This window comes from Macaca mulatta, chromosome 1 (assembly GCF_049350105.2).
Source record: "Macaca mulatta isolate MMU2019108-1 chromosome 1, T2T-MMU8v2.0, whole genome shotgun sequence".
Taxonomy (NCBI): domain Eukaryota; kingdom Metazoa; phylum Chordata; class Mammalia; order Primates; family Cercopithecidae; genus Macaca; species Macaca mulatta.
Genome location: NC_133406.1, coordinates 61,875,977 through 61,898,071, shown reverse-complemented (window position 1 = coordinate 61,898,071; position 22,095 = coordinate 61,875,977). Strand labels below are relative to the sequence as shown.

At 53.6% G+C, this 22,095-nt stretch overlaps 1 protein-coding gene across 10 annotated transcripts; it reads left to right on the top strand.

The window, feature by feature from the left end:
• The first annotated feature begins 967 nt into the window (after positions 1-967).
• Positions 968-21,761, top strand: ETNK2 (ethanolamine kinase 2). 10 transcript variants are annotated; one of them, XR_013400826.1, is made up of 9 exons: positions 968-1,533; positions 3,160-3,419; positions 6,377-6,499; positions 11,634-11,776; positions 12,948-13,031; positions 15,105-15,220; positions 15,976-16,121; positions 18,590-18,663; positions 20,571-21,761. XR_013400826.1 is itself a non-coding variant. In XM_015118445.3 (8 exons), exons 1-7 carry the CDS (start codon positions 1,276-1,278, stop codon positions 18,652-18,654), a joined length of 1,185 nt encoding a protein of 394 aa, XP_014973931.1. In that variant the 5' UTR covers positions 968-1,275; the 3' UTR covers positions 18,655-18,663; positions 20,571-21,761.
• Positions 21,762-22,095: the final 334 nt, after the last annotated feature.

Genomic DNA, 22,095 nt, shown 5'->3' with positions numbered 1-22,095 from the left:
AGGGCCCATTCTCTGAAGGTGCTTTTCTGGGTGGGGCAGTGAGAGACAGTGACTACTGAGATCCCTGAGGCCTCACTACAGCAAACAGGGCTGGCAGCCAACAGAGCCCTGCTCAGGAGGTGGCAGAGAATGACCAAAGGAGAATCTGGCTAGTAGAGGGACTTGCCCCTGAGCCGGCCTCGCCTCTCTCCATGTCTCCTCCCTGCAGCAACTCTGCCCTGGGACACCTTGTCACCCCTTCCCCCTACTTCTCAACCCCCAGCCATCACCACGCCCTGCTTTGGCCCTGCAGCTGTGCCAGGCCTTTAGCTCTCCTCCCCAGGACACAAGCAGGGTCTGTCCACTTCACACCCCAAATGCCCAGCAAAGCACTGGGCTCGGGGACACCCACTTGCCTACTACCTGGCCCCATTCACATGCTCTGGATGGGACGGAGGCTTTAACTCAGCCTTGCCCCAATTCCTGCCCAGGAAATGCCCAAACACTCCAACGCCCTGGCTGTTCAGTGGCCTGCCAGGGGACAGCGCAGTCTGCTGGACTGGCACACTCTCACCCCAATGCTATCACCCAGTGTTCCCTCTCCAAGGGCTGTGTTTCTGTCGGGGATGGGAGGTTGCCTGGGTGGTGGGTGGAGGCTCTCTGCAGGGAAGGACCTTTGAGATGTAGCAGGGGCCGCCCCTGCAGAGCCATTTCCCGGGGTCCGGGGACTGAGAGACAGAGAGCAGGGGCACAGAGGGGCGAGCCAAGTTGACGTCGTGGGAGCAGCGGATCTCTCTATTCCAGGATGAGATGGGGGCGCGGGACGAGCCCTCCCCCGCCTCCGCCCTAGGCTACCGGGAGAGAGCTGGAGTGTCGCGGCCTCGGAGGCCGGGAAGCCAGCCCCGGCGGGGACCCGAGCGGGGCGGAGCCAGCAGAGGCCCCACCCCCGGCGTCACCGGCCCCCAGGGGGGCGTCGCCCCCATCCAGCGCTCCAGGTAGCGGCGGCCGCAGCTGCCGGCGGTGGCTGGCTGCGCTCCCCAGCGGCCCTCGGGCCGGGGCGGGGGCGGGCCGGGGGCGTTCCCGCGGGCTGCCGCCCGTGATGTCACAATCGCGGCGGGCCGCAGCGCTCCGGGGTCGGCGGTGGGCGGCGGGCCGCGAGCCGGCGATCGAAGCGGGCAGCTCGCGCCTGAGTCATGGACTTCCCCTGGCCCCTCCTCTACCACTCCCACTCCCTCGCCGGGCCCCCCCGCCGGGGCTAGCGTCCGCCGCGGCTCCGAGGGGGTGGGGCTGCTGGGAATGGCTGTGCCCCCTTCGGCCCCTCAGCCGCGAGCGTCCTTTCACCTGAGGAGGCACACGCCTTGCCCGCAGTGCTCATGGGGCATGGAGGAGAAGGCGGCGGCCAGCGCCGGCTGCCGGGAGCCGCCGGGCCCCCCGAGGGCCGCCGCCGTCGCGTACTTCGGCATTTCCGTGGACCCGGACGACATCCTTCCCGGGGCCCTGCGCCTCATTCAGGAGCTGCGGCCGCATTGGAAACCCAAGCAAGTTCGGACCAAGGTAGCGGAGTGGGCGCGGGGCCGAGGATGGGGTCCTGCCAGGGCTGCCAGGGGGATGCGGGGACCCCGTCCTCGCATCCTTCCGGGTGTTGGTCCCAGGGGTGAGCGGCTGCTGCGCAAGAAAGGTTTGGAACGTGGTTGTGTACGGATTTATTTCGTCCCTAAGCAAAACTAGGCTCACACCTCCCTCGGCCCTGCACACGCCCCCCTCCTCCTGGGGCTCTTAGGCACGCCGGGTGGCCACCTGCCCACTGTCGGCATGCTGGGTGTGCGGGCCGCACCCCCGTCGCTGCGTGCTGGTGCCCCTCACTGCCCAGAAGCGCGTACCCAGCCAGCTCTGAAACCTGAGGAAGCGGGAACTTTTAAGAGACCCCCCCACAGCTATACCCCGTGCACTGCTGCCCCTTCTCCACCCCACGGTGGGAGCAAATCCTCCAGGCTCTGAGCTACCCCTGTGTTTCCCAGGAGCCACCCTGTGGAATTCCAGCTAGCACTCAGCTCCTCACCATCGCTGCAGGCTCAGGCTCAGGCTCAGCACCCCCACACAGGCCATCTTCCCCAGCCCCAGCTGGACACAGGTCCCGGGACATACCTGTGGGCAGAGCCACTTACTGAGCCTTAGGCTAACTCCCCAGCCGACTACCTCCAGCCCCGCTGTGGGCTGCCTGTGGAGGAAGGTGCCGAGTGGGGCGCTTGTAGCTTTTGCTGGAATGGTAGCGGCTCCATGCAGATGGGCATTCTGGGGTGGGGTGGGGGCAAAGTTGTGGGGAGGTTCTAAACCAAGTGTGGAGGCTGACAGAACCCGCCCTGGGGGAGGGAGTAGCGTTTTCAAAAGGAAAGGCCCAGTTTGGTATAAGACTGTCAAGACATCAAGCAGGCCTGAGGTTAATTCCAGCACTGACCTAACGTGCCATCTGCCAGTCCCTCCCCTCTCCTGCCTCAGTTTCCCTACCTAGAATTGGTTCAGATGACCTCTAAGGCCCTCCCAGCTCTGTTACATTGTGCTCTACAAATTCTATGGTTCCTTTCTCCTTATCACCCTGCTGCGCAGAGAACCTTGCTCGCAGCCCAGTTGTCTCCTGTCTCTTCCGGTAAGGACCTCTGGCCACTAAAGTCCTGGGATGGGTGCCAACCTCAGTACCCTCCTTGTACCTCCACCACTGGATGGGGCAAGGGGTAGAGCAGAGCCCACTGCCTGGCACAAGGTGAGAGGCAGCTGGTCAGGACATAGTGTTCTGGGCAACTCCCAGCCCTCCCCTGCCACATTCTGGTCCCTGTCGTTTCTTTCCATACTGGGATGGAGGGTAAGAAGTAGGAGGGGCCTTCTACCTCCCAAGTAGTGTGGAAATTTCTCCATTGCCAAATCCCATTCACTAGAGGCAGACCCAGGAGTGTGTGGGAGCTGAACCCACTACCATTTTTTTTCTTGAACTCATAGAGACTGGAGACCCCCAAGGTTGGGGACAGAGTGGAGCATGAGTGACTGGGCTAAAGCACGGGGGGGCTTGGGGTGGCTGTGCTCAGCATTCAAATGAGCACCTCCTGCTGGAGCTACCGAGTCCAGGGGAGAGACCAGAGAGATCCTGCCCCACCTACCCACCCACGCACTGTCCTCTCCCCATGCTAGCGCTTCACGGATGGCATCACCAACAAGCTGGTGGCCTGCTACGTGGAGGAGGACATGCAGGACTGCGTGCTGGTCCGGGTGTATGGGGAGCGGACGGAGCTGCTGGTGGACCGGGAGAATGAGGTCAGAAACTTCCAGCTGCTGCGAGCACACGGCTGTGCCCCCAGACTCTACTGCACCTTCCAGAATGGGCTGTGCTATGAGTACATGCAGGGTGTGGCCCTGGGGCCTGAGCACATCCGTGAGCCCCGGCTTTTCAGGTGAGGAGGGTGCCAGGGCCTCTGTCTCTACTATTCTTCAGGCCTTGGGCTTGGAAATCCTTGGCATGTGGGGTCCATGGTAGAGAGCTGTAAGAGCTGTGAGTTCCCTGAAATTGCATGAAAAAATGCATGTTTATATGCATCGCTCTGCAGAGAGGGGCTGTTGCTTTCTACAGATTTGAAGTGGTGCCTGCTAGAAGGATGAGTTCTGGGGGAGGAAAGGAAGAATTGTGATGAACATGGGAGCAGAGGACCTGGTTCCCTAAGTGCGGTAGAGATCTGCTTCCTGGCACCATGCCTCAAATCTCTGCCCACTCCAAGTCTGACCTGGAAACATCTCAGAGCCTTAGAAACGAAATGTGAGCCAGATCCCCAGGGCACTCAGGGTTTTCTACCTCTGTCTCTGTTTGTCAAGGAAAATGGGCCCTATCCAGGGTACGCATGGTTTTACCTGCCCAGGGAGATGCTATCTCTTCTGCCAGTCTGAGCTCCTTCCGGGTTCCCTGACGAAGTGGGAACCCAGGTTTGGGGAACTGTCAAGGCCTCCTTTCAAAGGCTCACAAGAATCTGTGGCTCCTGGGGAGCCCTTCCCAGGAAATGCTTGGATGTGTAGGGCCCAGGAACTGGACTTTTCCTTCAAGCCCTGGGAATGCTGTGGAGACTGGAAAGGGGGAGGACCAAAGAAGGACCCCTAGCATCTCCCTCTCCTCTGTGCCAAAATAAGGATGGCAAGGAGTGTCCTCCTGCCTCCCTCCAATGCCATGAGCCACATGGAGGGCACCGAGGCTTGAGTGAGGCCCGAGGCAGGCTGGGGTTTACTCCTGACACTGGGACAGTGGCACGGGGGTCTGCCTAGGAGCCTTGGCATCTGCCCAGGCTAATCCAAGGGGAAGGAGGCCTTGCATACTGAGGGGAAACAAGCCCACCTGGGTGTAGAGCAAGAAGCTTCTTTGCTTCCTCACCTGCCACCCACTTAACCCCAAATGCACCTGGCTCTGTTTGTGCACGCCTTCTGCAGGGACTTAGAAGAAGAGGATCTGAGAGCTCTTCCACCTCCATGCTCATAAGCGGCTGGTCAGGCGGGATATTTGAGTTGTATATTGTAGCTGTGTGTGTGTGTGTGTGTGTGTGTGTGTGTGTGTGTGTATGTATGTCTTGAGAGTGTGACAGGCATACAAACCTATGCAGGGGTGTTTGCAGGCTCCAGCTGAACAGTTCCAATAGGACCCAGACTGGAGATGTGAAGTCAGAGTAGGGTACAAGGGACCCTGTCCTGACTTCTGCCACTGCACTCCCCCCAGCTCTCCCTCAGTCTGGTGCATATAAGCTCAGATATTAACAGGTCGTCACCACTCCCAGGATCCCTCCACCTCTGTGTATCCGATGCTGTCACTCATCCTCTCACGCAAACAATTACCATTGTCAAGAAGATTGAAGGTGGATTTAGGTTCCATAAGAAGAACGTGGCACCTGGGGTAGAGCCCAAAATTGGGATAGGTGTAGGAGGTAGGCCCTTCCTTGATAGTTTTCCCAGGATAGACCATCATCCCTCTGGGTGAAGGTGAATGTCTGTGGGGGAGGCCTCCAGGAGCCACCCTCTACATGTTCCCTTGAACCCCACCCCCAACCTCGGCCTGCTGAGGCTTTGTAGCATGAAAATGCTGAGTGTTGAGGTTACTTTCATTGCTATTCCAGACAACGGACCTATTGATATTCAAGAAAACGCTCTGTTCATGCTCTGTTCCGAATCTTCCTTTGGGAAGGGAAGGCCTGAGTCTCAGGTCTCTTTCCCTGCCTTGCCCAAACCCTGGCGGGCTCCCTTCTGCCCCAGGGCCTCTGGCCTTTGAAAGAAAGCACAGCCTTCCTCTCTCACCCACAAGGTTGCTGCCACACCCCTTGTCTCCCACCCTTTCAGAGGTGGGAGTCTTGGGGGCTTCCAGAGGAACCCCAAAACTGCTCTGTTATCCCAATAGGGTATGGCCTGCCTCTTCCCGGGGCCTTGCAAGAGAGAGAATGTCCCTGGAACAGCTTGGTAACAAGGTTTCAAACAGCCAATGCCTTTGTTGTCTTTCCCAGTGATTGTTATTCGAGCAACAGGCAGAGGCTGTATGTTGGAAGGAAGCTGAATGTTGGAGTCTTAGCAGACGGTTGGGGGGTGGGACAGCAGAAGGGAAGACTGGCAGAGGACTGGGAGGGCCTAGCTGGGACACAGGGCCTCAGGCGATGGGGTCTTTATCAAGGCCCTCCTTCTCTGACCGGTCAGTCTTCCACTCACCCCCACCTTCTCCCAGCAACCTTCCCTACCACCACTCCTCTCCTGAGACCTTGGATAATGTCCACAGGAGAACTTGAAAATAGAACGCTGGCTTGTTTTGCGTCCTTGGCACCCAGCCGCCAGCATCAACTCCCTATAGCAGAGGAAGGGGCTGCCCTGGTCCAGCCTGTTTCCCTCCCCACCTTGGCCAGGCTGATAAGAGGCGGGCATTTCTTCCCTGCCTGGCATCACTACCCCCTGATCTCTTGGTGCAAAGTGACCTATGTTCACGTCCCCTGAGAGGATGGATCAGAGTCTGGGGAGAGGAGGGCCCGGCCCACCCCGCCCCCATCCCCAGGTGCCCGTCTGTTCTCAGGAGTTGCTATGGGTACACTGGGGTAGAACAAGGCCACTGACCTGTGACCAACAGCCCCACTGCTCTGCCCTTCTGCTCCCTGAGGCAGCCCCAGCCTGGCACCGGAAAGGGAGCTGCCAGACTAAGGTCTTAATTCATTTTCCTCCCTTGTGCTGAGACCTTCCTTCTGCAGGACCTGTGCTCCTAAGGGACTTGCAATCGTCCCATCCTTGACCTTCTGGCTAGTGCCCTCGTGGGCCTGGAGGGCCCCTATCTGGCCAGCAGGGGATGAGTGGGGAAGGCAATGTCCCAGCACTGATGCTCTACTCTTCCTGTTCCCTGCTGTAGGTTAATCGCCTTAGAAATGGCAAAGATTCATACTATCCACGCCAACGGCAGCCTGCCCAAGCCCACCCTCTGGCACAAGATGTACAATTATTTCACGCTTGTGAAGAACGAGATCAACCCCAGGTACAAAGATCTGGGAGGGTCCAAGGCTGCCTTAATATGATCTCCCTTCCCCATCCTTTTGGCTCCAGCCCACCCTGCTAGGAGGTTTAAGGGCTCAGGTCCCGGGGAGGAGGCTGGGGAGTTTCTCCTGCAGTCCCTTCAGTCCTGGTTGCTAAGCCTCTGTCTCCAAGCAGAGTTGGGCCCGCTGACTAAGGAGCTTAGATGAGCAGTTTTATACCCATGTGCTCATTTCTCCTTCACTCTGTGCTTGTGGCAGGGACCAGGGTTGGGGACAACATTTCCCCATTTTACTTAGAGGATGCTGAAGCTCAGAGACTGAGCTTGGCCCAGTGTTATGGGACTTGTGAAAGGCAGGGCTTCTGTTTCCCAGCCCAGGGCTCTTTCCACCTGCCCTGCCTTCTGAACCATGAGCAGGGCAGGGCCCTCAGAATGAGGTGGGACTGAGCTTAGCAACAGTCAGAAGAACTCAACTCATCAGCTGACAAGCCCTTGGAGACATCAAGGTTCCTGCTACTTCCCAAGACCCCTCTTGTCCCCATGTGCCTTAGGGGACCCTGCCCCCACCTTGCTCAGACTGACAGCTTGCTGCTTCCCTCACTGCTCTTCACAGGAAAGGAGATAGTCCACCCATCCTGACATTGCCCTTCCCCGATAAGACAGAGTTCCCTGAGTTTTCCCTTAAGCACTCTGACCAGCAACCTGAGAGTCCTCCGAGCCTTTAGACACCTGACTCCCCAGCACACCCTGACTGCCGAGGAAAGGATGGAGGCCTGGAGGAAAGCGTGGTGTCTTGCCTTCCTTCCTCCAAAAAAAAGGCAGTAGTGAGTCTCTGCTTCCTTCACGCTCCCTGCTGGGCTTGGCCATCACCCGTCTTCCAAATGTTCATGGGAGTAGGGTGCAGAAGAGGTTTGAGGTGAAGGGTGTGTCTTCTCTCTTCCAATAATAATTAACTCTATCCCCATTTTGAGTATGTCTCTGTCACACGCATGCATGACTTTATCTGCATCATCCCAGCCATGCTTATCTAGCACTGCTTTGGGACTATTTGTCCAAGGTGGCCCAGGCCTGCCCTCTCTTTGACCATGTTCAGACCTTGTATGTCAAATATTCTTTCTGGGACAAGGACCTCCTTTTCCCTTAGGGCTAGAACAGTTCATAGAGAACAGGTACTTCCAACCCTTCAGCCCACAGCTCTTATTTGACAGATGGAAAGCCGAGGCCCAGGGAGGGGATGGGACCTGCCCAAGGTCGCTGATCAGTGGCAGCTTAGCAACTAGAGCCAGGCTTCTGGTGCTCAGACATAATCCTTGATACTGCAGCTTCCTTTGACTGTGCTGTCACTGTGTGACCTTGGGGGTAACCTTATTGGGAGGGAGTAATCCTGGGAGAAGAGCTGGCCCAATCTCTTTGCTCTTGTCACACCTTTGAACCTTGGACAAACCAAGTTGCTTAACTTCTTTGAGCCTCTTTAGGGGATGATCCATGCTCTAAGCTGCCTGAGTGCCCAAAAGCAGAACAATGATGAGCAATCATTTAGACGAGATAAGCACCTGGAGCTCCAGGCATTGCCTAATAACCCTGAATTATTCGATCCTTCATTTCACAGACATTGATTGACTGGAATTTAAAACAATTTAAAAACGAATGTGACACTGGCCCTGCCCTCAAAGAGCTTAAGAGCCATCTAGGTACACAGGACATGCCCATACACAGCTGCAAAATAAGGCAGGGTGTGTAATGTATGCTGGGTATGCTGGGAGTGGGAGAACCAGGGAAAGTTGTCTTGGCAGAGTTGGCATGGCAGAAATGAGCAGGGAGGCTACTCCAACTGGAGGAGATGGCTGGAGCAGGGTTTGCTCCTGAGTGACGAGTAGATGAGGTTGGCTGGAGCAGATCTTTGGGAGGACCTGGGAAGGGTCTAGGGGCAGGGGTGAACTACAGAGTTGGAGCTAGGTGGTAAGGGGCCTTAAATGTCAGGCTAAGTAGCCAAGATTTAATTTAGCAAGTAGTGGGAAGTCATGAAGATGTTTGCGTCAGAGATTCAGGCCAGTAACCTGACCAGGACTGGGCTTTAGGAAGAAAGTCCTCTAGCATCATGAGAGACAGATTGGTGGGGGAGGGTGGATTTGAGGTAGGGAGACCAGTTGGGAGTGATGTAATTAAGTGGACAAGATCTAGGACTAGGATTCCCAAACTTTGAGCATAAGATTCCCCTGAAGTGCCCAACTTTGGAGATCGATTGAGAGGTCTTGCATTTGCACCCTAGGAAACGGCTTTTTTTTTTTTTTTTTTTTTTTTTTTTTGCTCTGTCGCCCAGGCTGGAGTGCAGTGGGATGATCTCGGCTCACCACAACCTCTGTTTCCCAGGCTCAACTGATTCTTCTGCCTCAGCCTCCCAAGTAGCCGGGATTACCGGTGCCCGCCATCATGCCCTGCTAATTTTTGTGTTTTTAGTAGAGACAAGGTTTCACCATGTTGGCCAGGCTGGTCTTGAACTCCTGGCCTCAAGTGATCCACCTGCCACAGCCTCTTAAAGTGCTGAGATTACAGGTGTAAGCCACTGTGCCCTGCCAGGAAGCCACATTTTGATAGGCACCCCAGGTGATTCTGAGGCAAGTGATAGAGGCAAGGGATTGAGGAATATTGCCCTAGGGCAACTTGAGGTGGCGGATGGAGAATAGGATGTGTCGGAGACTTGTGGAAATAGATTCGGTAGCCTCATTGTCGGACACGGATGTGTCCAGAGTGGCTGGGAGAACGTGGGGCGGATAACTGGGTCGGGCATCACGAGGAGATACCGGTGGGTTGGTTGGTGGGAGGGCAAAGGGATAAGCCAGTAAGCTCAAATGCCTAGAAAGAGCCCTGTGGGGAGAAAGTACTCTTGTCTGTCCAGATCTTGACAGCAGAGTAGAGACTGGCCAGGCAGCAGTCCTGATATCAGGAGGAACCCCAAGGCTTCTCTGCAGAGACCTCCAGCCCCCTCCTCCCCTTCCTGCTGGCCCTGGGGCAGAGGAGCAGGAGGAGCAGTTTTTCCTGGGCAGTGTTTCTGGGATGCGGTGGTGGTTATTCTTCTGCCAATTACGCCTTGAAAGAGCCCCGTGGTGGCCAGACTGAAGGTAGCGAAGCTGGCGATGTTTCAAGTGCTCAGGGAGGGAAGCAGAGCAGTGAGGGAGGCCCCGGGGAGATAGAAGACCAGGATTGTTCCCACAGTAACCATCTGCATGGCCTTGGGGTGGGCAGGGTGGGGTTCAGACTGAGGTCAGGGATAGAGCAGCAGGCATCCTGGATGTCAGAGCCATGTTTTTCAGGCCAGGACCTGAGCAAACCAAAGGAACCCTCCTAATTCTTCTCTTTTGATGGTCTCAGTCCAAGAAAAAAATATAAAAGGAATCTTAAAAGGTAGCTTCTTAAGGAGAGCCAGGACTGAAACACATCTTACGCAGACCTGTCAGCACAGATAAACTCCAGGAAGCATGGGGGAGGCCTCCCCCATATCATCCCTCCCAGCAGACTCCCTGGACTCAGAGGGGCCTTTGCAGAGCCTCTGAGGGGCACCCAGGCCTTCAGAGAGAGTGCACAGCCCTCACAATTAGGAGACTCCATTCGATTTGGATCCTTGGAGGGGCTGAGGACTACTTTCCCTAGATGAAGAAGTAAAGGATCCAGCAGCGCAAGAGGTATCTGGAGGCTGAGAGGAAGTCTCTTTCCTCCCTTGAGCCTCAGTTTCCCCATGGGGCTGGACTAGATGACCTCAGATCTTCTTGAGCTTTGACCTTCTCAAAGCCTGAAAGGGACCCTGTGCTCTCTTCCTTCTCCGGAGGGGACAGAGGAGTGCCTCAGTGGCTGAATACGCTTCCTCATGTTCTGGTCCCTGGGCTGGGTGAGGGAGTGATCGGTCTGTCCTGTGGGAAGGTGAGAGAGGGCCGTCCTCCTCTATGTGCTCTTGCTACCCTGGACAGAGAAACACAAACAGGTGACACAGGAATGGAGATAAAAGCCCAGCCTCCTCCCCTCTGCCCATTGGTGGGTCTAGGTTTTTAAGGACTGTGGTGTTTGGCCTTTTCAGTGTACACAGACCTGTGTGCCTCCTGGGGACCAAAGTTCAGAGCATGCAGGCACAGTGGACCCTCATCAGACTTCCACATGGCCTCTGATAACTTGATTGATTGGCTGATTTCTTCATTCCTCAACATGTGTTTCTTTCAGCAGAAATGGCTGCTGAGTGCATGGGATGGGGGTGGGGCAGGAGGAGAGGTGGACCCATGCATCTTTGTTCATTGCCCCCAAGTTGCACTTGCATGGTCTGGCAGGGGTCTGGGACAAGGGAACACTTACTCATAACTCAAAGTAGAAGGGACGAGTCACTGGGGAGCCACAAAGCAAGCATGCTCTCATTGAAGGCTTTAATGTTCCTTTGACAGTGTAGGAGTGAGCTAAAGAAGCTCTTGGTTTGCTTTCTCATGTGAGCCGATGGTCTGTTTGTGAAATGAGAGGTTAGACCAGACCGTCTCTCTGGTCCTTTCTACCTGTGACATGGTCAGCTGCTGGGGTGAGAGGGGGGCACACCAGGATATACCTCTGCCTCCTCAAGAGAGCTCCGTTGCTCCAGCTCCCTGCCAGGGCACTACTCTTCCTGCCGGGGAGGATCTTTGTGGGACTCAGCTCGACTTAGGGAGCTGCACTTCCTCCTGGGGAGTTTTCCCAGCATCCCAAGAGCAGGTCTGTTTTGCATCTCTCCCCACTGCTCCTTGTTCTTAGTCTGGAATCCCCGAGTCTGGACACTCATTCTCACCTGCCTTGTCCTTTCCCTGTGTCTCTTTCCTTACCCTCCTGTCCATTTCACAAAGTAGCAGGGATGCCCTTAGTCAGTGACTTTATGCCCTGCCTCATGCTTTTATGCCCATGTCTTTATCAGCTTCCTAGTGTAACCAGAGGAGTCAGAAGGGCAGGACACCTCAGTGCCATTTTACAGATGACAAAAGTGAGGGTCTAAGAGATTGGCCTTTTTTCCAAGGCCCCCCCTGCAGTAAGACAGAGGGAGTGATGAGGCTCAAACTCAGGGCTCTTGAGGCCAAGCACCTGCCTGTCTATCAGCCCTCCCTTCACTGGCTACCTTTTTTTTGCAACTGCCCAGCCTTTCTGCAGATGTCCCTAAGGTAGAGGTGTTGGAACAGGAGCTGGCCTGGCTGAAGGAGCATCTGTCCCAGCTGGAGTCCCCTGTGGTGTTTTGTCACAATGATCTGCTCTGCAAGAATATCATCTATGACAGCATCAAAGGTATGGCTTTTCTGGCCCTGGGGCAGTAGCAGGGCTTTGGTTGGTTGGTTAGCTGGCTTCATGGATCTGTTCCTCTGGCTGGCACTTGGACAAGCAAAAGGAGACCTGGATTTAGGTCTTAAGTTAATTTGTAGGAGGGAAGGGGGAAAGGAAATAAAAAATTCCTACTTTGAAAAGTCTGCGCCAAGGGCCAGGCACAGTGGCTCATGCCTATAATCCTAGCACTTTGGGAGGCCAAGGCATGTGAATTGCTTAAGCCCAGGAATTCAAGACCAGCCCAGGCAGTGTGGTGAGACCCTGTCTCTACAAAAAAAAATACACAAAACTTTTCCTGGTTTGGTGGTACATGCCTATAGTCCTAGCTCCTTGGGAGGCTGAGGCAGGAGGATCACTTGAGCCTGGGAGGTGGAGGTTGCTGTGAGCCATGATGGAGCCACTATACTCCAGCCTGGGCAACAGAGCAAGAACCTATTAAAAAAAAAAAAAAAAAAAAAAAGTCTGGCCAGGCGCGGTGGCTCATGCCTGTAATCCCAGCACTTTGGGAGGTCGAGATCACAAGGTCAGGAGTTCAAGACCAGCCTGGCCAACATGGTGAAACCCTCCCCGTCTCTACTAAAAATACAAAAATTAGCCAGGCATCGTGGCATGCGCCTGTAATCCCAGTTACTCAGGAGGCTGAGGCAGAAGAATCGCTTGAACCAGGGAGGCACAGGTTGGAGTGAGCTGAGATCAAGCCACCGTACTCTAGCCTGGGCGACAGAGCGAGACTCTGTCTCAAAACAAAAAGACAAAAACAAACAAAAAAAATCTGTACCAAGAAAGAGAGAGAGAACGAACACCTCCTGGTGTTGCTGATGAGAGCATCACCCCAGGGGGTATTAATACTTAGCTTTATTCCTGATCCTTAGCCATGCTGAGGACAGCTGTCTTTAGATGAGGAGAGCCTGAAGATCCAGCTGTGTGAGAGGGACACTGGGAACTAGGAAGGGCAGATGGATGGATGGATGGAAAGAAGTAGCTTAGAAGACTGCTGCAGTGATGGGGTTGGGCAGGGTTGCTGCAGAGGCTGGCATCACTCAGTGGGTGCATCCCAGAGGTCTGCAGAAGCTTGACCAGGCTCTGTTGCCAGATCTCCTGGGCCAACTCTCATCGACTCTCCTCTACTTCATAGGTCACGTGCGGTTCATTGACTATGAATATGCTGGCTACAACTACCAAGCTTTTGACATTGGCAACCATTTCAACGAGTTTGCAGGTGAGAAGGGCATTACTACAGTCATGTGCTTTGTAGTGGTGTTTCAGTCAATGACGGACCGCATATAGATGGTGGTCCTATGAGATTACTGTATATTTACGGTAATAGATACCATTTTTTTTTTTTTGAGACGGAGTCTTGCTCTGTCGCCCAGGCTGAAGGCTGGAGTGCAGTGGCGTGATCTCAGCTCACTGCAAGCTCTGCCCCACAGGTTCACACCGATCTCCTGCCTCAGCCTCCCATGTAGCTGGGACTAGAGGCACCCGCATAGGTACCATATTTTTACTGTACCTTTTCTATGTTTGGATAAGTTTAGATACATAAATACTTAGCATTGTGTTACAGTTACCTACAGTATTCAGTACAGTAACATGCTGTACAGGTTTGTAGCCCAGGAGCAATACCATGCAGCCTAGGTGTGTAGTAGGCTGTCCCATCTAGGTTTGTGTAAGTACACTCTGATGATCACACAAAATCACCCGATGGTGCATTTCTCAGAAGGTATCCCTGTCATTAGGCAATACAGGACTAGATTTGACCAATGTTCAAAGCACCCTCTTTAGGGTGGGGACCAGGGCCAGGGTATGGGGAGGGTGGAGGCTAGATAGCTCTTGTCCTCCAAAATATCACAGCTTGAGGGGTTAAGGCACAGCCTGCTCTTAGAGAGTTCCAAGTCTCATTGGGGGAAGCAGGACTCACATACACAGAGCAGACCTCTCCTAGCCCATATGGTACTTTGGTACAAATTAGGAAAATGTGACCTCTGTAGGATCCTGAAGATACTCAGCTTGGTACATGAATTAGAAAAAGACCCCTTCCTCCAGGTCGACACAGCTTAGACGATTGCTGCAGCTTGGCCAGCACAGCACAGGATGACTTCAGCCTCCACTCCTTTGTCCAAGCTCCTTTATGCCCAGTACAATTGTACATGGGGGCCTTACATGCAGACAAGGAGCAGAACAAGCTACAAGTAGCTGTTTGCCTGGTGGCCTGATGAGAATCATCTAAGTAGAATCTAAGTATGTGCTATGTAATTTGACTCCCTAAGTTCAGTTTCTGGCTTTGCTGCTTATTGGCTGTGTGACCCTTGGGCAGTTTATTTACCCTCTCTGTGCCCCTATAAAATGGAGATGATGATAGTACCCACCTCATAGTGTTGATATGAGACACACACACACACATATGTGTGACACATACTAGGCATTGTATTGGCGTTTGCTGCTGTGATTAGACTGGGAAGCTTTCCGGGAGTGGGGATGGGAGAGGCAGGATGGGGGGTGATTCCTAGGGGTGGGCAGGTGCTCTATAAAGGCATAGTATGCACAATGGAACCATCTGTGTAGAGGAAGCAGGGCAGGATTTTCCAGCTTGAGGGTTAATTAGATGGGACCGAGGAGGCAACTCACATGGGACAGAGCTGGACACTGGGGCTGGAGAGCTGTCCCCAGACTAGCACGGTGAGGTGTTCCCATGATGGGGTGAGGCCCTGTGGCTCAGGATAGGAGAGGCATGCCCAGGCCAACTGGAGAGCCACTGTCCAGCCCCATCAGGCCAATTGTGTTCCTTCTGGAACCCCAGGTGATCAATCTGTCGAGCAATGATTGTACCTGAGAGTACCCCTAGGAACCCCCAGGGCGATGGAGCCTCAGCTGGGCAGAGCAGCTGAGCCTCGGGGTGTGGCATGGAGCAGAGGCTGGCACTGGCAGGGCCCTGGGTCTGGGAATTCTTGGCTGCCAGGCTCACTGGCCTTTCCACAAGGGATAATTCTTAAGCATTTTAAGTCCTCCTCGCCCACGGCACAGAGCAAAGTCCAACTGGAATTTCTCCAAAGGGGTAGATTGCAGCCTGCTCCCAAGTTGAGAATGGAGGAGGAAGAACCTAGCCTGGGGGAAGGGAGAGAGCTGGGGAGATCCCGACCTGGGGAGAGGGGCCTCATGGCTGCGCAGGAGTGAGGAAGACACAGTTCTGGGCATTGGGAGATGGAGTTCCAGCCCTCACTCTGCCTCTAACCACCATATGACCTTGGGTACATTTCTTCTCCTCTCTGGGCCTCCGTTTCTACATCTGTTCCAGGAGATTCTTTTCTAGCCACACTCCTGGAGCCTCAGGAGACTGCATATGTTTCTCCAGGGATATAAAGGAAGCTTGAGAAGGACAAGAAGAAGAGGAAGGAGGGAACCCTGGAGAAGGTGGCCCAGTCCTGGTCCTCCTGTCTTAAACCACTTCTTTCTGTACCAGCTTTGAAGCTGTGGTTTCTTCCACCATGCCCGGGATGAGCTGGTGGTACTGGGCTGGCAGCTGGAGGGCTATGGCGGGGCTGGAAGGAACCAGAGCCATCCGATCCATGGGTTCCCAGCCTGGCTACACATCAGAGCCATCTAGGGAACTGGACTGGGGTGGGGGTGCTCTCCAGGTGATGTTTTTAAATAGCCTCTTAACACCAGGAAGCCATATTTGATATCCCTACATGAAGTCCCTTCATTTGATAAATGAAGAAATTTCGGCCAGTGATAGGAAAGGGTTCCCCCTAAGGCTAACAAGGTTAGCATAAGACCTAGGGCTAGTAATGCTGATCCAGTGCTTTTCACTGAGGGCCTCCTGCACATGGTCATTTTTGTGCAGGGGTTGGGAGAGACAGTGGTGCTGTCTTGAGGGGTTCCCGTCACTCCCAAGACAGTGTCTTGCCCCTTAACCAGTCTGCCTCTCTCTCTCTGCTTTCCTCAATCCCACAGAAGCAGTGCTCCTAGCTGGGATGGGGTAGACCCCACACTAGCTGAGTTTCATACTCAAAGAAGCTGCCTTCTCAGGGCCGCCTCTTTAGGCACAGCCCCACAGGTCAAAGGAGATGGGAGTTTGAGGGGAGAAGGGAACACCTACCGAGCTTGAGGAGACCCTAGGTGGGCTCATCTCCAAGCAACTTGTGTCTGGCCTGCCTCCCCATCAGGCGTGAATGAGGTGGATTACTGCCTGTACCCGGCGCGGGAGACCCAGCTGCAGTGGCTGCGCTACTACCTGCAGGCACAAAAGGGGATGGCCGTGACCCCCAGGGAGGTGGAAAGGCTCTACGTGCAAGTCAACAAGTTTGCCCTGGTGAGTGCCTTGTGACTAGGGCTGGCACAGGAAAGGAATCAGCAGGAGGGACTGGTGACCCAACTAGCCTCCTACCCAGAGCCCAAGGTCAGGTGAGAGCCTGGGGACACCCATCCCCAGCCCCTGACCCCACCCTAGAGGTGAAGCCTGGTAAGAGCTGTCTTAGGCAGCCCTTAATACTTGATGCCCTGTTCCCTGCTCCCCAAGCCCCACCAAGTCTAGGCTCTCTCCTTTCTAGAGAAATACTTCCAAGAAATATCCTAGCGTCCTATGTTAGCAATTCCCTTGTTTGAATAAGTAGTTCTTTCTACTGTCTAACCTCAGCCCTTCATGTTGCAGTTAAATTCATCCATATATATACTCTTTTTTTTTTTTTTTTTTTTTTTGGAGTCTCACTCTTGTTGACCAGGCTGGAGAGCAATGGCACTATCTCGGCTCACTGCAACCTCTGCCTCTCAGGTTCAAGCCATTCTCCTGCGCTCAGCCTCCCAAGTAACTGGGATTACAGGCATGTACCACCACACCCAGCTAGTTTTTTTGTATTTTTAGTAGAGACAGGGTTTCACAATGTTGGCCAGGCTGGTCTTGAACTCCTGACCTCAGGTGATTAGCCCACCTCTGCCTCCCAAAGTGTTGGGATTATAGGAGTGAACCACTGCGCCCGGCATACATACATACATATATATTGTGTGTATATATATATGTATATATACTTTTTTTGAGATAGGGTCCCACTCTGTTATCCAGGCTGGAGCACAGTGACACAATCGTAGCTCACTGCTGCCTTAAACTCCCAGGCTCAAGCGATCCTCCCACCTCAGCCTCCTGAGTAGCTAGGATTACAGGTGTGTGCCACCACGCCTGGCTAATTTCTTTGAACTTATTGTAGAGATAGGGTATTGCTATGTTGCCCAGGCTGGTCTCTAATTCCTGGCCTCAAATGATCCTCCCACCTCAGCCTTCTGAGTAGCTAAGGTTATAGGCGTGAGCTACCATAACCTTTAGAGAAGATACAGAATGTCAAGCTCTAATCCTTCTTTGTAACTACCTCCACTGACTCAGCACTCTAAGTAAACTTTTCCCGACAGGCTCTTCCTGCTCAAATGACTGTGCTGTCAGTTCTCAATTTTGAATGCCCCTTATCCAAGGTGCTGGTTCATGCCAAGTCTCCACTGGTGTGTGCCCAGGGATTCCTAACTAGCCTCATTAATGTCAGCTGTGCATAAGAAGACAAGGCAGCTGCTTTGAATTTCACAGTACAGAAGAGAGCTAAATACAATCTTTACTTTTCTGTAATTTCAGAATCCCTATTCTGTTTTCCTCACTGAGTCTACATTAGGTTCTTCCTCCTCAGTCTTTAGACTTTAAGACCTTAAGAACAAGCCTTCCTCTTGCTAAGTTTTTTAGTGATCATTCATATGTGCTAGCTTATCTATGCCCCTTTTAAGGAATGGAAAGGAAATAAAGTGGAGGGAGGTACTTTGTAGCCAACCCCTGAGTGAGGAAGACTCTGGGATGGGGTGGGAATGGGATGGGAGAGCCACAAGGGTTGGGGGACGCACATGGGAAAGCGATGGCATCACTAGTGTTTGTTCAGGGGTAGACAGGAACCACAGCTCCCTGGCTTGATTTTATTTTAGATTCAGAGGTCCACATGCAGGTTTGCTATATAGGTAACCTGCCTGTCACCGGGGTTTGGTGTACAGATTGTTCCATCACCCAGGTAATAAGCATAGTGTGACAGGTAGTTTTTTGATCCTCACCCTCCTCCCACCCAATCCCTGGCTTCTTGAGCCTGAGGTGACCTGGGCCTGGTGGGTACCTCTAGCCACAAGGAAAGCACAGTTTGATGCTTAGCAAATGCCCAGACTTGGGGGATTCTTGTTTCCATATCTAGGTTCATTTTCCAACCTAACCAGCCTCCCAGTAGAAGAGAGGAAAAGGCGTGGAGGAGGTTAGTGTAGGGATCTTCCAGCAGACATGTGGCCAGGGCACTGCTGCCCATCACTCTTCCTTCCCTGCACCTTCCTGAAGAGCACCAGTCCCCATTGGCCATTAGGCATAAGCTCTGGCTTAGGGGTTCATCTCGGCCTGGATACCTTGGCCTTGAAGACTCCAAGAGATCTCCCTGGGTAGGGAAGAGACCAGAGGTGGAGTGTGGGTCCTGCTTAGGTTGTGGGAACCCCCCAGAATTCCTCACTACTGACTACCTGCCTTAGGGTTGGTAAACATTCGGGCCTTGGTAGAACTGGCTCTGCCCCCCTTTCTCTAGAAGGAGTGGAGGCTCCCAATGCTGTGCAGTGACTTGGCCTCCAGAATTTCCCCAGCTTGTGCTAGGGAGACCCCACCACATCTCTTCCAGGGTCCTAGCTGTGTGTCTTCCACAATGACTGCATCCCTCCAGCGCTGTAGAGTTGGAAACAGGCATGGGGAGATTGCCAGGCTGACCCTCTCTGGTCTGTTTCCAGGCGTCTCACTTCTTCTGGGCTCTCTGGGCCCTCATCCAGAACCAGTACTCCACCATCCACTTTGATTTCCTCAGGTGAGTGCAGGGGGTGATGGGGGGGCGTGGAGAAAAGGGAGAGCCTTGGTTGAGCCCAGGGTGTGGGCAAAGTACAGCCCAGGCAGAATGCCCAGAGTCCGCTCCCTTGCTCTGCTGACTTGCCCCCGTTCTAGCTCATTTCCAGTGGGGCCGCTATCCCCAGGGGATGCCAGGAAAGTACCACTCTGAAAAGAGAAGTGTCACATCCTCCCTGTTCCTCACAGGAGGTCTGCTAGTCCCCACCAAATCCTGCTGCCTACTCCACTCCCTGCCCTGCTGCCAGCGCACCTATCCACGGAGCCTGGTGGTAGATGCAATCGTTGAAAATCAGTCTGAACAATCGCAGATCCTACCTCGTTTTAACAGCAGAGAGGACAGAGGTCCAGAGCGCAGAAGTGACTTGCTGAAGCCATGCAGTGGTTAAGTGTTTGCCATGCTGCCTTCTGGTTGGGCGACAGACCCAGCTACTCCTTCAGTGGCTCCTAGTGATATATAGGGACTGTAGCTAGCTGCTGCTTGTGTATTGATGATTCAGGGAGTCCCTGTCCTGTGAGGTTCCTATGTCCCTAAGGGCCAGGAATCATTTCTCCATTCTGGTCCAGGGCCTTGCCCTTCTCCTTCTCACCCACCTTCAGCTGAAAGGGAATCACTAGCCTGGTTTCAAAGTGTTCACAACTATTAGAGAAATGCAAATGAAAAGCATAGTGAGATGTCGCCTCACACCCATTAGGATGGCTGCTATTAAAAAACAGAAGATAATAATTGTTGGTAAGGATGTGCAGGAATTGAAACCTTTCTGCACCATTGGTGGGAATGTAAAGTGGTGAGCTACTATGGAAAACAGTAGGGTGGTTCCTCAAAAATAAAAATATAAGAACCGTATGATCCAGCAATCTCATTTCTGGGTGGGTAGCCAAAATAATTGAAAGCAAACTCTCAGAGAAATATTTATATACCTATGTTCACAGCAACATTATTCTTGGCACAGTAGCCAAGAGATGGAAGCAACCCGGATGTCTGCCAACAGATGAATGAATGAATAAAATACGGTCTATACATACGATAGAATATTACTCAGCCTTAAAAACGAAGGAAATCGTGTCACTTGCTACAACATGGATGAATCTTGAGGACATTATGCTAAATAAGCCAGTCATGAAAAGACAAATATGGTTCTATAAGAGATAACTAAAGCAGTCAAATCCATAGAAACCAGAATTGTTGCCAGGGGGTGGGGAGAGGGAGCAATGGAGAGTATCGCTTAATAGGTCTGGTTTCGGTTGTCCAGAAGGAAAAAGTTGTAGATATTCATTTGCACAGCAATATGTATATAAGAACTGTAAAACCAAAACTCCAAACAAGCATGTTTGTGGAAGGGTTTCTCTAGTCTGATCTAAAAAGAAAAAAAAATGTAGTTGCAATAAAAAAAAAAAAATAGGCTGGGCGCAGTGGCTCATGCCTGTATTCCCAGTACTTTGGGAGGCCATGGCGGGCGGATTGCTTGAGCTCAGGAGTTCGAGATCAGCCTGGGCAACATGGTGAAACCCCATCTCTACAAAAAATACAAAAATTAGCCAGGTGTGGTGGCGTGCACCTGTAATCCCAGTTATTCTGGAGGCTAAGTGGAAGGATCATCAGAGCCCGGGAGGCAGAGTTTGCAGTGAGCCAAGATCATGCCATTGCACTCCAGCCTGGGTGACAGAGCCAGACCCTGTCTCAAAACAAATAAATATTAAACATTTAAAAAGAAGCAAAAGAAATAATAATACTAACCAGTCTGGGTTGGGGTTGATCTGCTCAGACTTAGATAGGCCTAGAGCCACTGAGAAACTTTATGATGTGAGCACCCCCAGCAGGGCCCACCTGGCTTTCTTCCTCACACCCAGCTTCCTTCTGTCTTCCCCCAGGTACGCAGTGATCCGATTCAACCAGTACTTCAAGGTGAAGCCTCAAGTGTCAGCCTTGGAGATGCCAAAGTGACCAGCCACCCCATCCCTCCCCTACCCATCCGTCTGGCCAGACCTGTTCCCCAGAGCTCAATTCTGCGCTCTGGGGTCCACACCCTTCGACAAGGTGGGAGAGGGGACAGGTGGGTGTCCAGGGAGAAGGCTCTGTCCCTGCCGCCAGCCCCCAGTGGTTGCCACTGAAGACCTCATTCTCCTGTCTGGAGGGGCTGATAGGACCCCCTTCTGGGGGTCCCCTTCACCCCACCAGGCTTGGGAGGAAGTGCCTGCAGCCAGGTCCTGGACCATAACCACCCCTGGGAATCACATCATTCCCAGCCTCAGGCCCTGCTGGAATTGGGGCTGCCTTATATGTGTGTTTACCCCTTCCTGGCCTGGGGAAGGAGGCGGGGAGGGCTCCTTTCTACCTCCAGTGCCCTGAGCCTCCAGTCCGTCTCCCCCTGCATGCCCCACGTGGGAGGTGCTGAGCTCCAAACCAGCATCACACCAACTCTGACACATGGATGTACATATCTTGGTGACGGGTGGGGGCCAAGAATTGAGCATGACATCTTCCCCAGCAGCCACCTCATCTGAGACCCCTCACCTTCCCCAAACCAGATCCAATCAAACCTCACCCCGAGGAAACATGCTCCCCAACGTGCTCTCCTGTGCTTCTGTTTTGTCCCCCTGCTGAGGGGACAGGAGAGGGAGTGGTGAGGCCCTGGACCTCCAGAGCCTGGCTCTGCTTCGTGCTGTGGCTTGGTCAGAGGGGACGTGGCCAAGGGTGAGGTGGCCAAAACCAGAACCAGCAGTCTCCTGCCTTGTTCCCTCCCTGGCCCTCAGGCCCTCCTTCCAGGGATGTGTCTCCAGCTCTACTTTATGTCCTGAAGCTGACCCAAGGTCTTCCTATCTGGGAATGCCTAGTGGGAGCCAAGAGGATGGGGTGGGGGCCAGGGCCCCCCAGGGTCCAGCGTGGGAGAGCCTGGGCAGGATCCCATCAGAAAGGTGCTGACTCAGCTGGTTGCCCGGACACTCAACAGCCTCCACCTCCTTTCTGCCCTCACAGCTCCTGGGGCCTTCCTGGCTCTGGCCCAGAAAGTGATTCATTTGTAAATTATCATGGTTTTCTGCATTAAAATGCTCATTTCCGGACTGCTGTGTCTGAGTGACAATGGTGAGGAACTGACCCCTGCGTGGGGGCTGAGGGGTGCTGTAACCCCTCCTGATGTCCACCTGGGCTTCATGCTGAAGTCAAGGTAGCCACCTGCACACATCCTCCTGTGCACCTAGCTCCGAAGGCTCTGGGCAGGGCCCCTATTTCTCTCACTCAGCTTCTCTGCCTTTGACTCTCTTGGTAGAACCTACCAGTCAAACCTGGTAAAGCGCTGCTTAGAGGGAACTAGGCTGTGGATTACAAGGACTTTGGCTGACTCGGGACATGAACCAGTGACATCCTAAAAAGAAGTGCTCAGGACATCTTTCTGGG

Excerpts from the sequence above, each read along its gene's own strand:
- ETNK2 (XM_028835182.2), top strand. The coding sequence starts at position 1,276 with ATGGCTGTGCCCCCTTCGGCCCCTCAGCCGCGAGCGTCCTTTCACCTG. Across the intron at positions 6,500-11,633 it reads AAGAACGAGATCAACCCCAG|CCTTTCTGCAGATGTCCCTA; the intron begins GTACAAAGATCT and ends GCAACTGCCCAG. Across the intron at positions 16,122-20,570 it reads AAGTCAACAAGTTTGCCCTG|GTACGCAGTGATCCGATTCA; the intron begins GTGAGTGCCTTG and ends GTCTTCCCCCAG.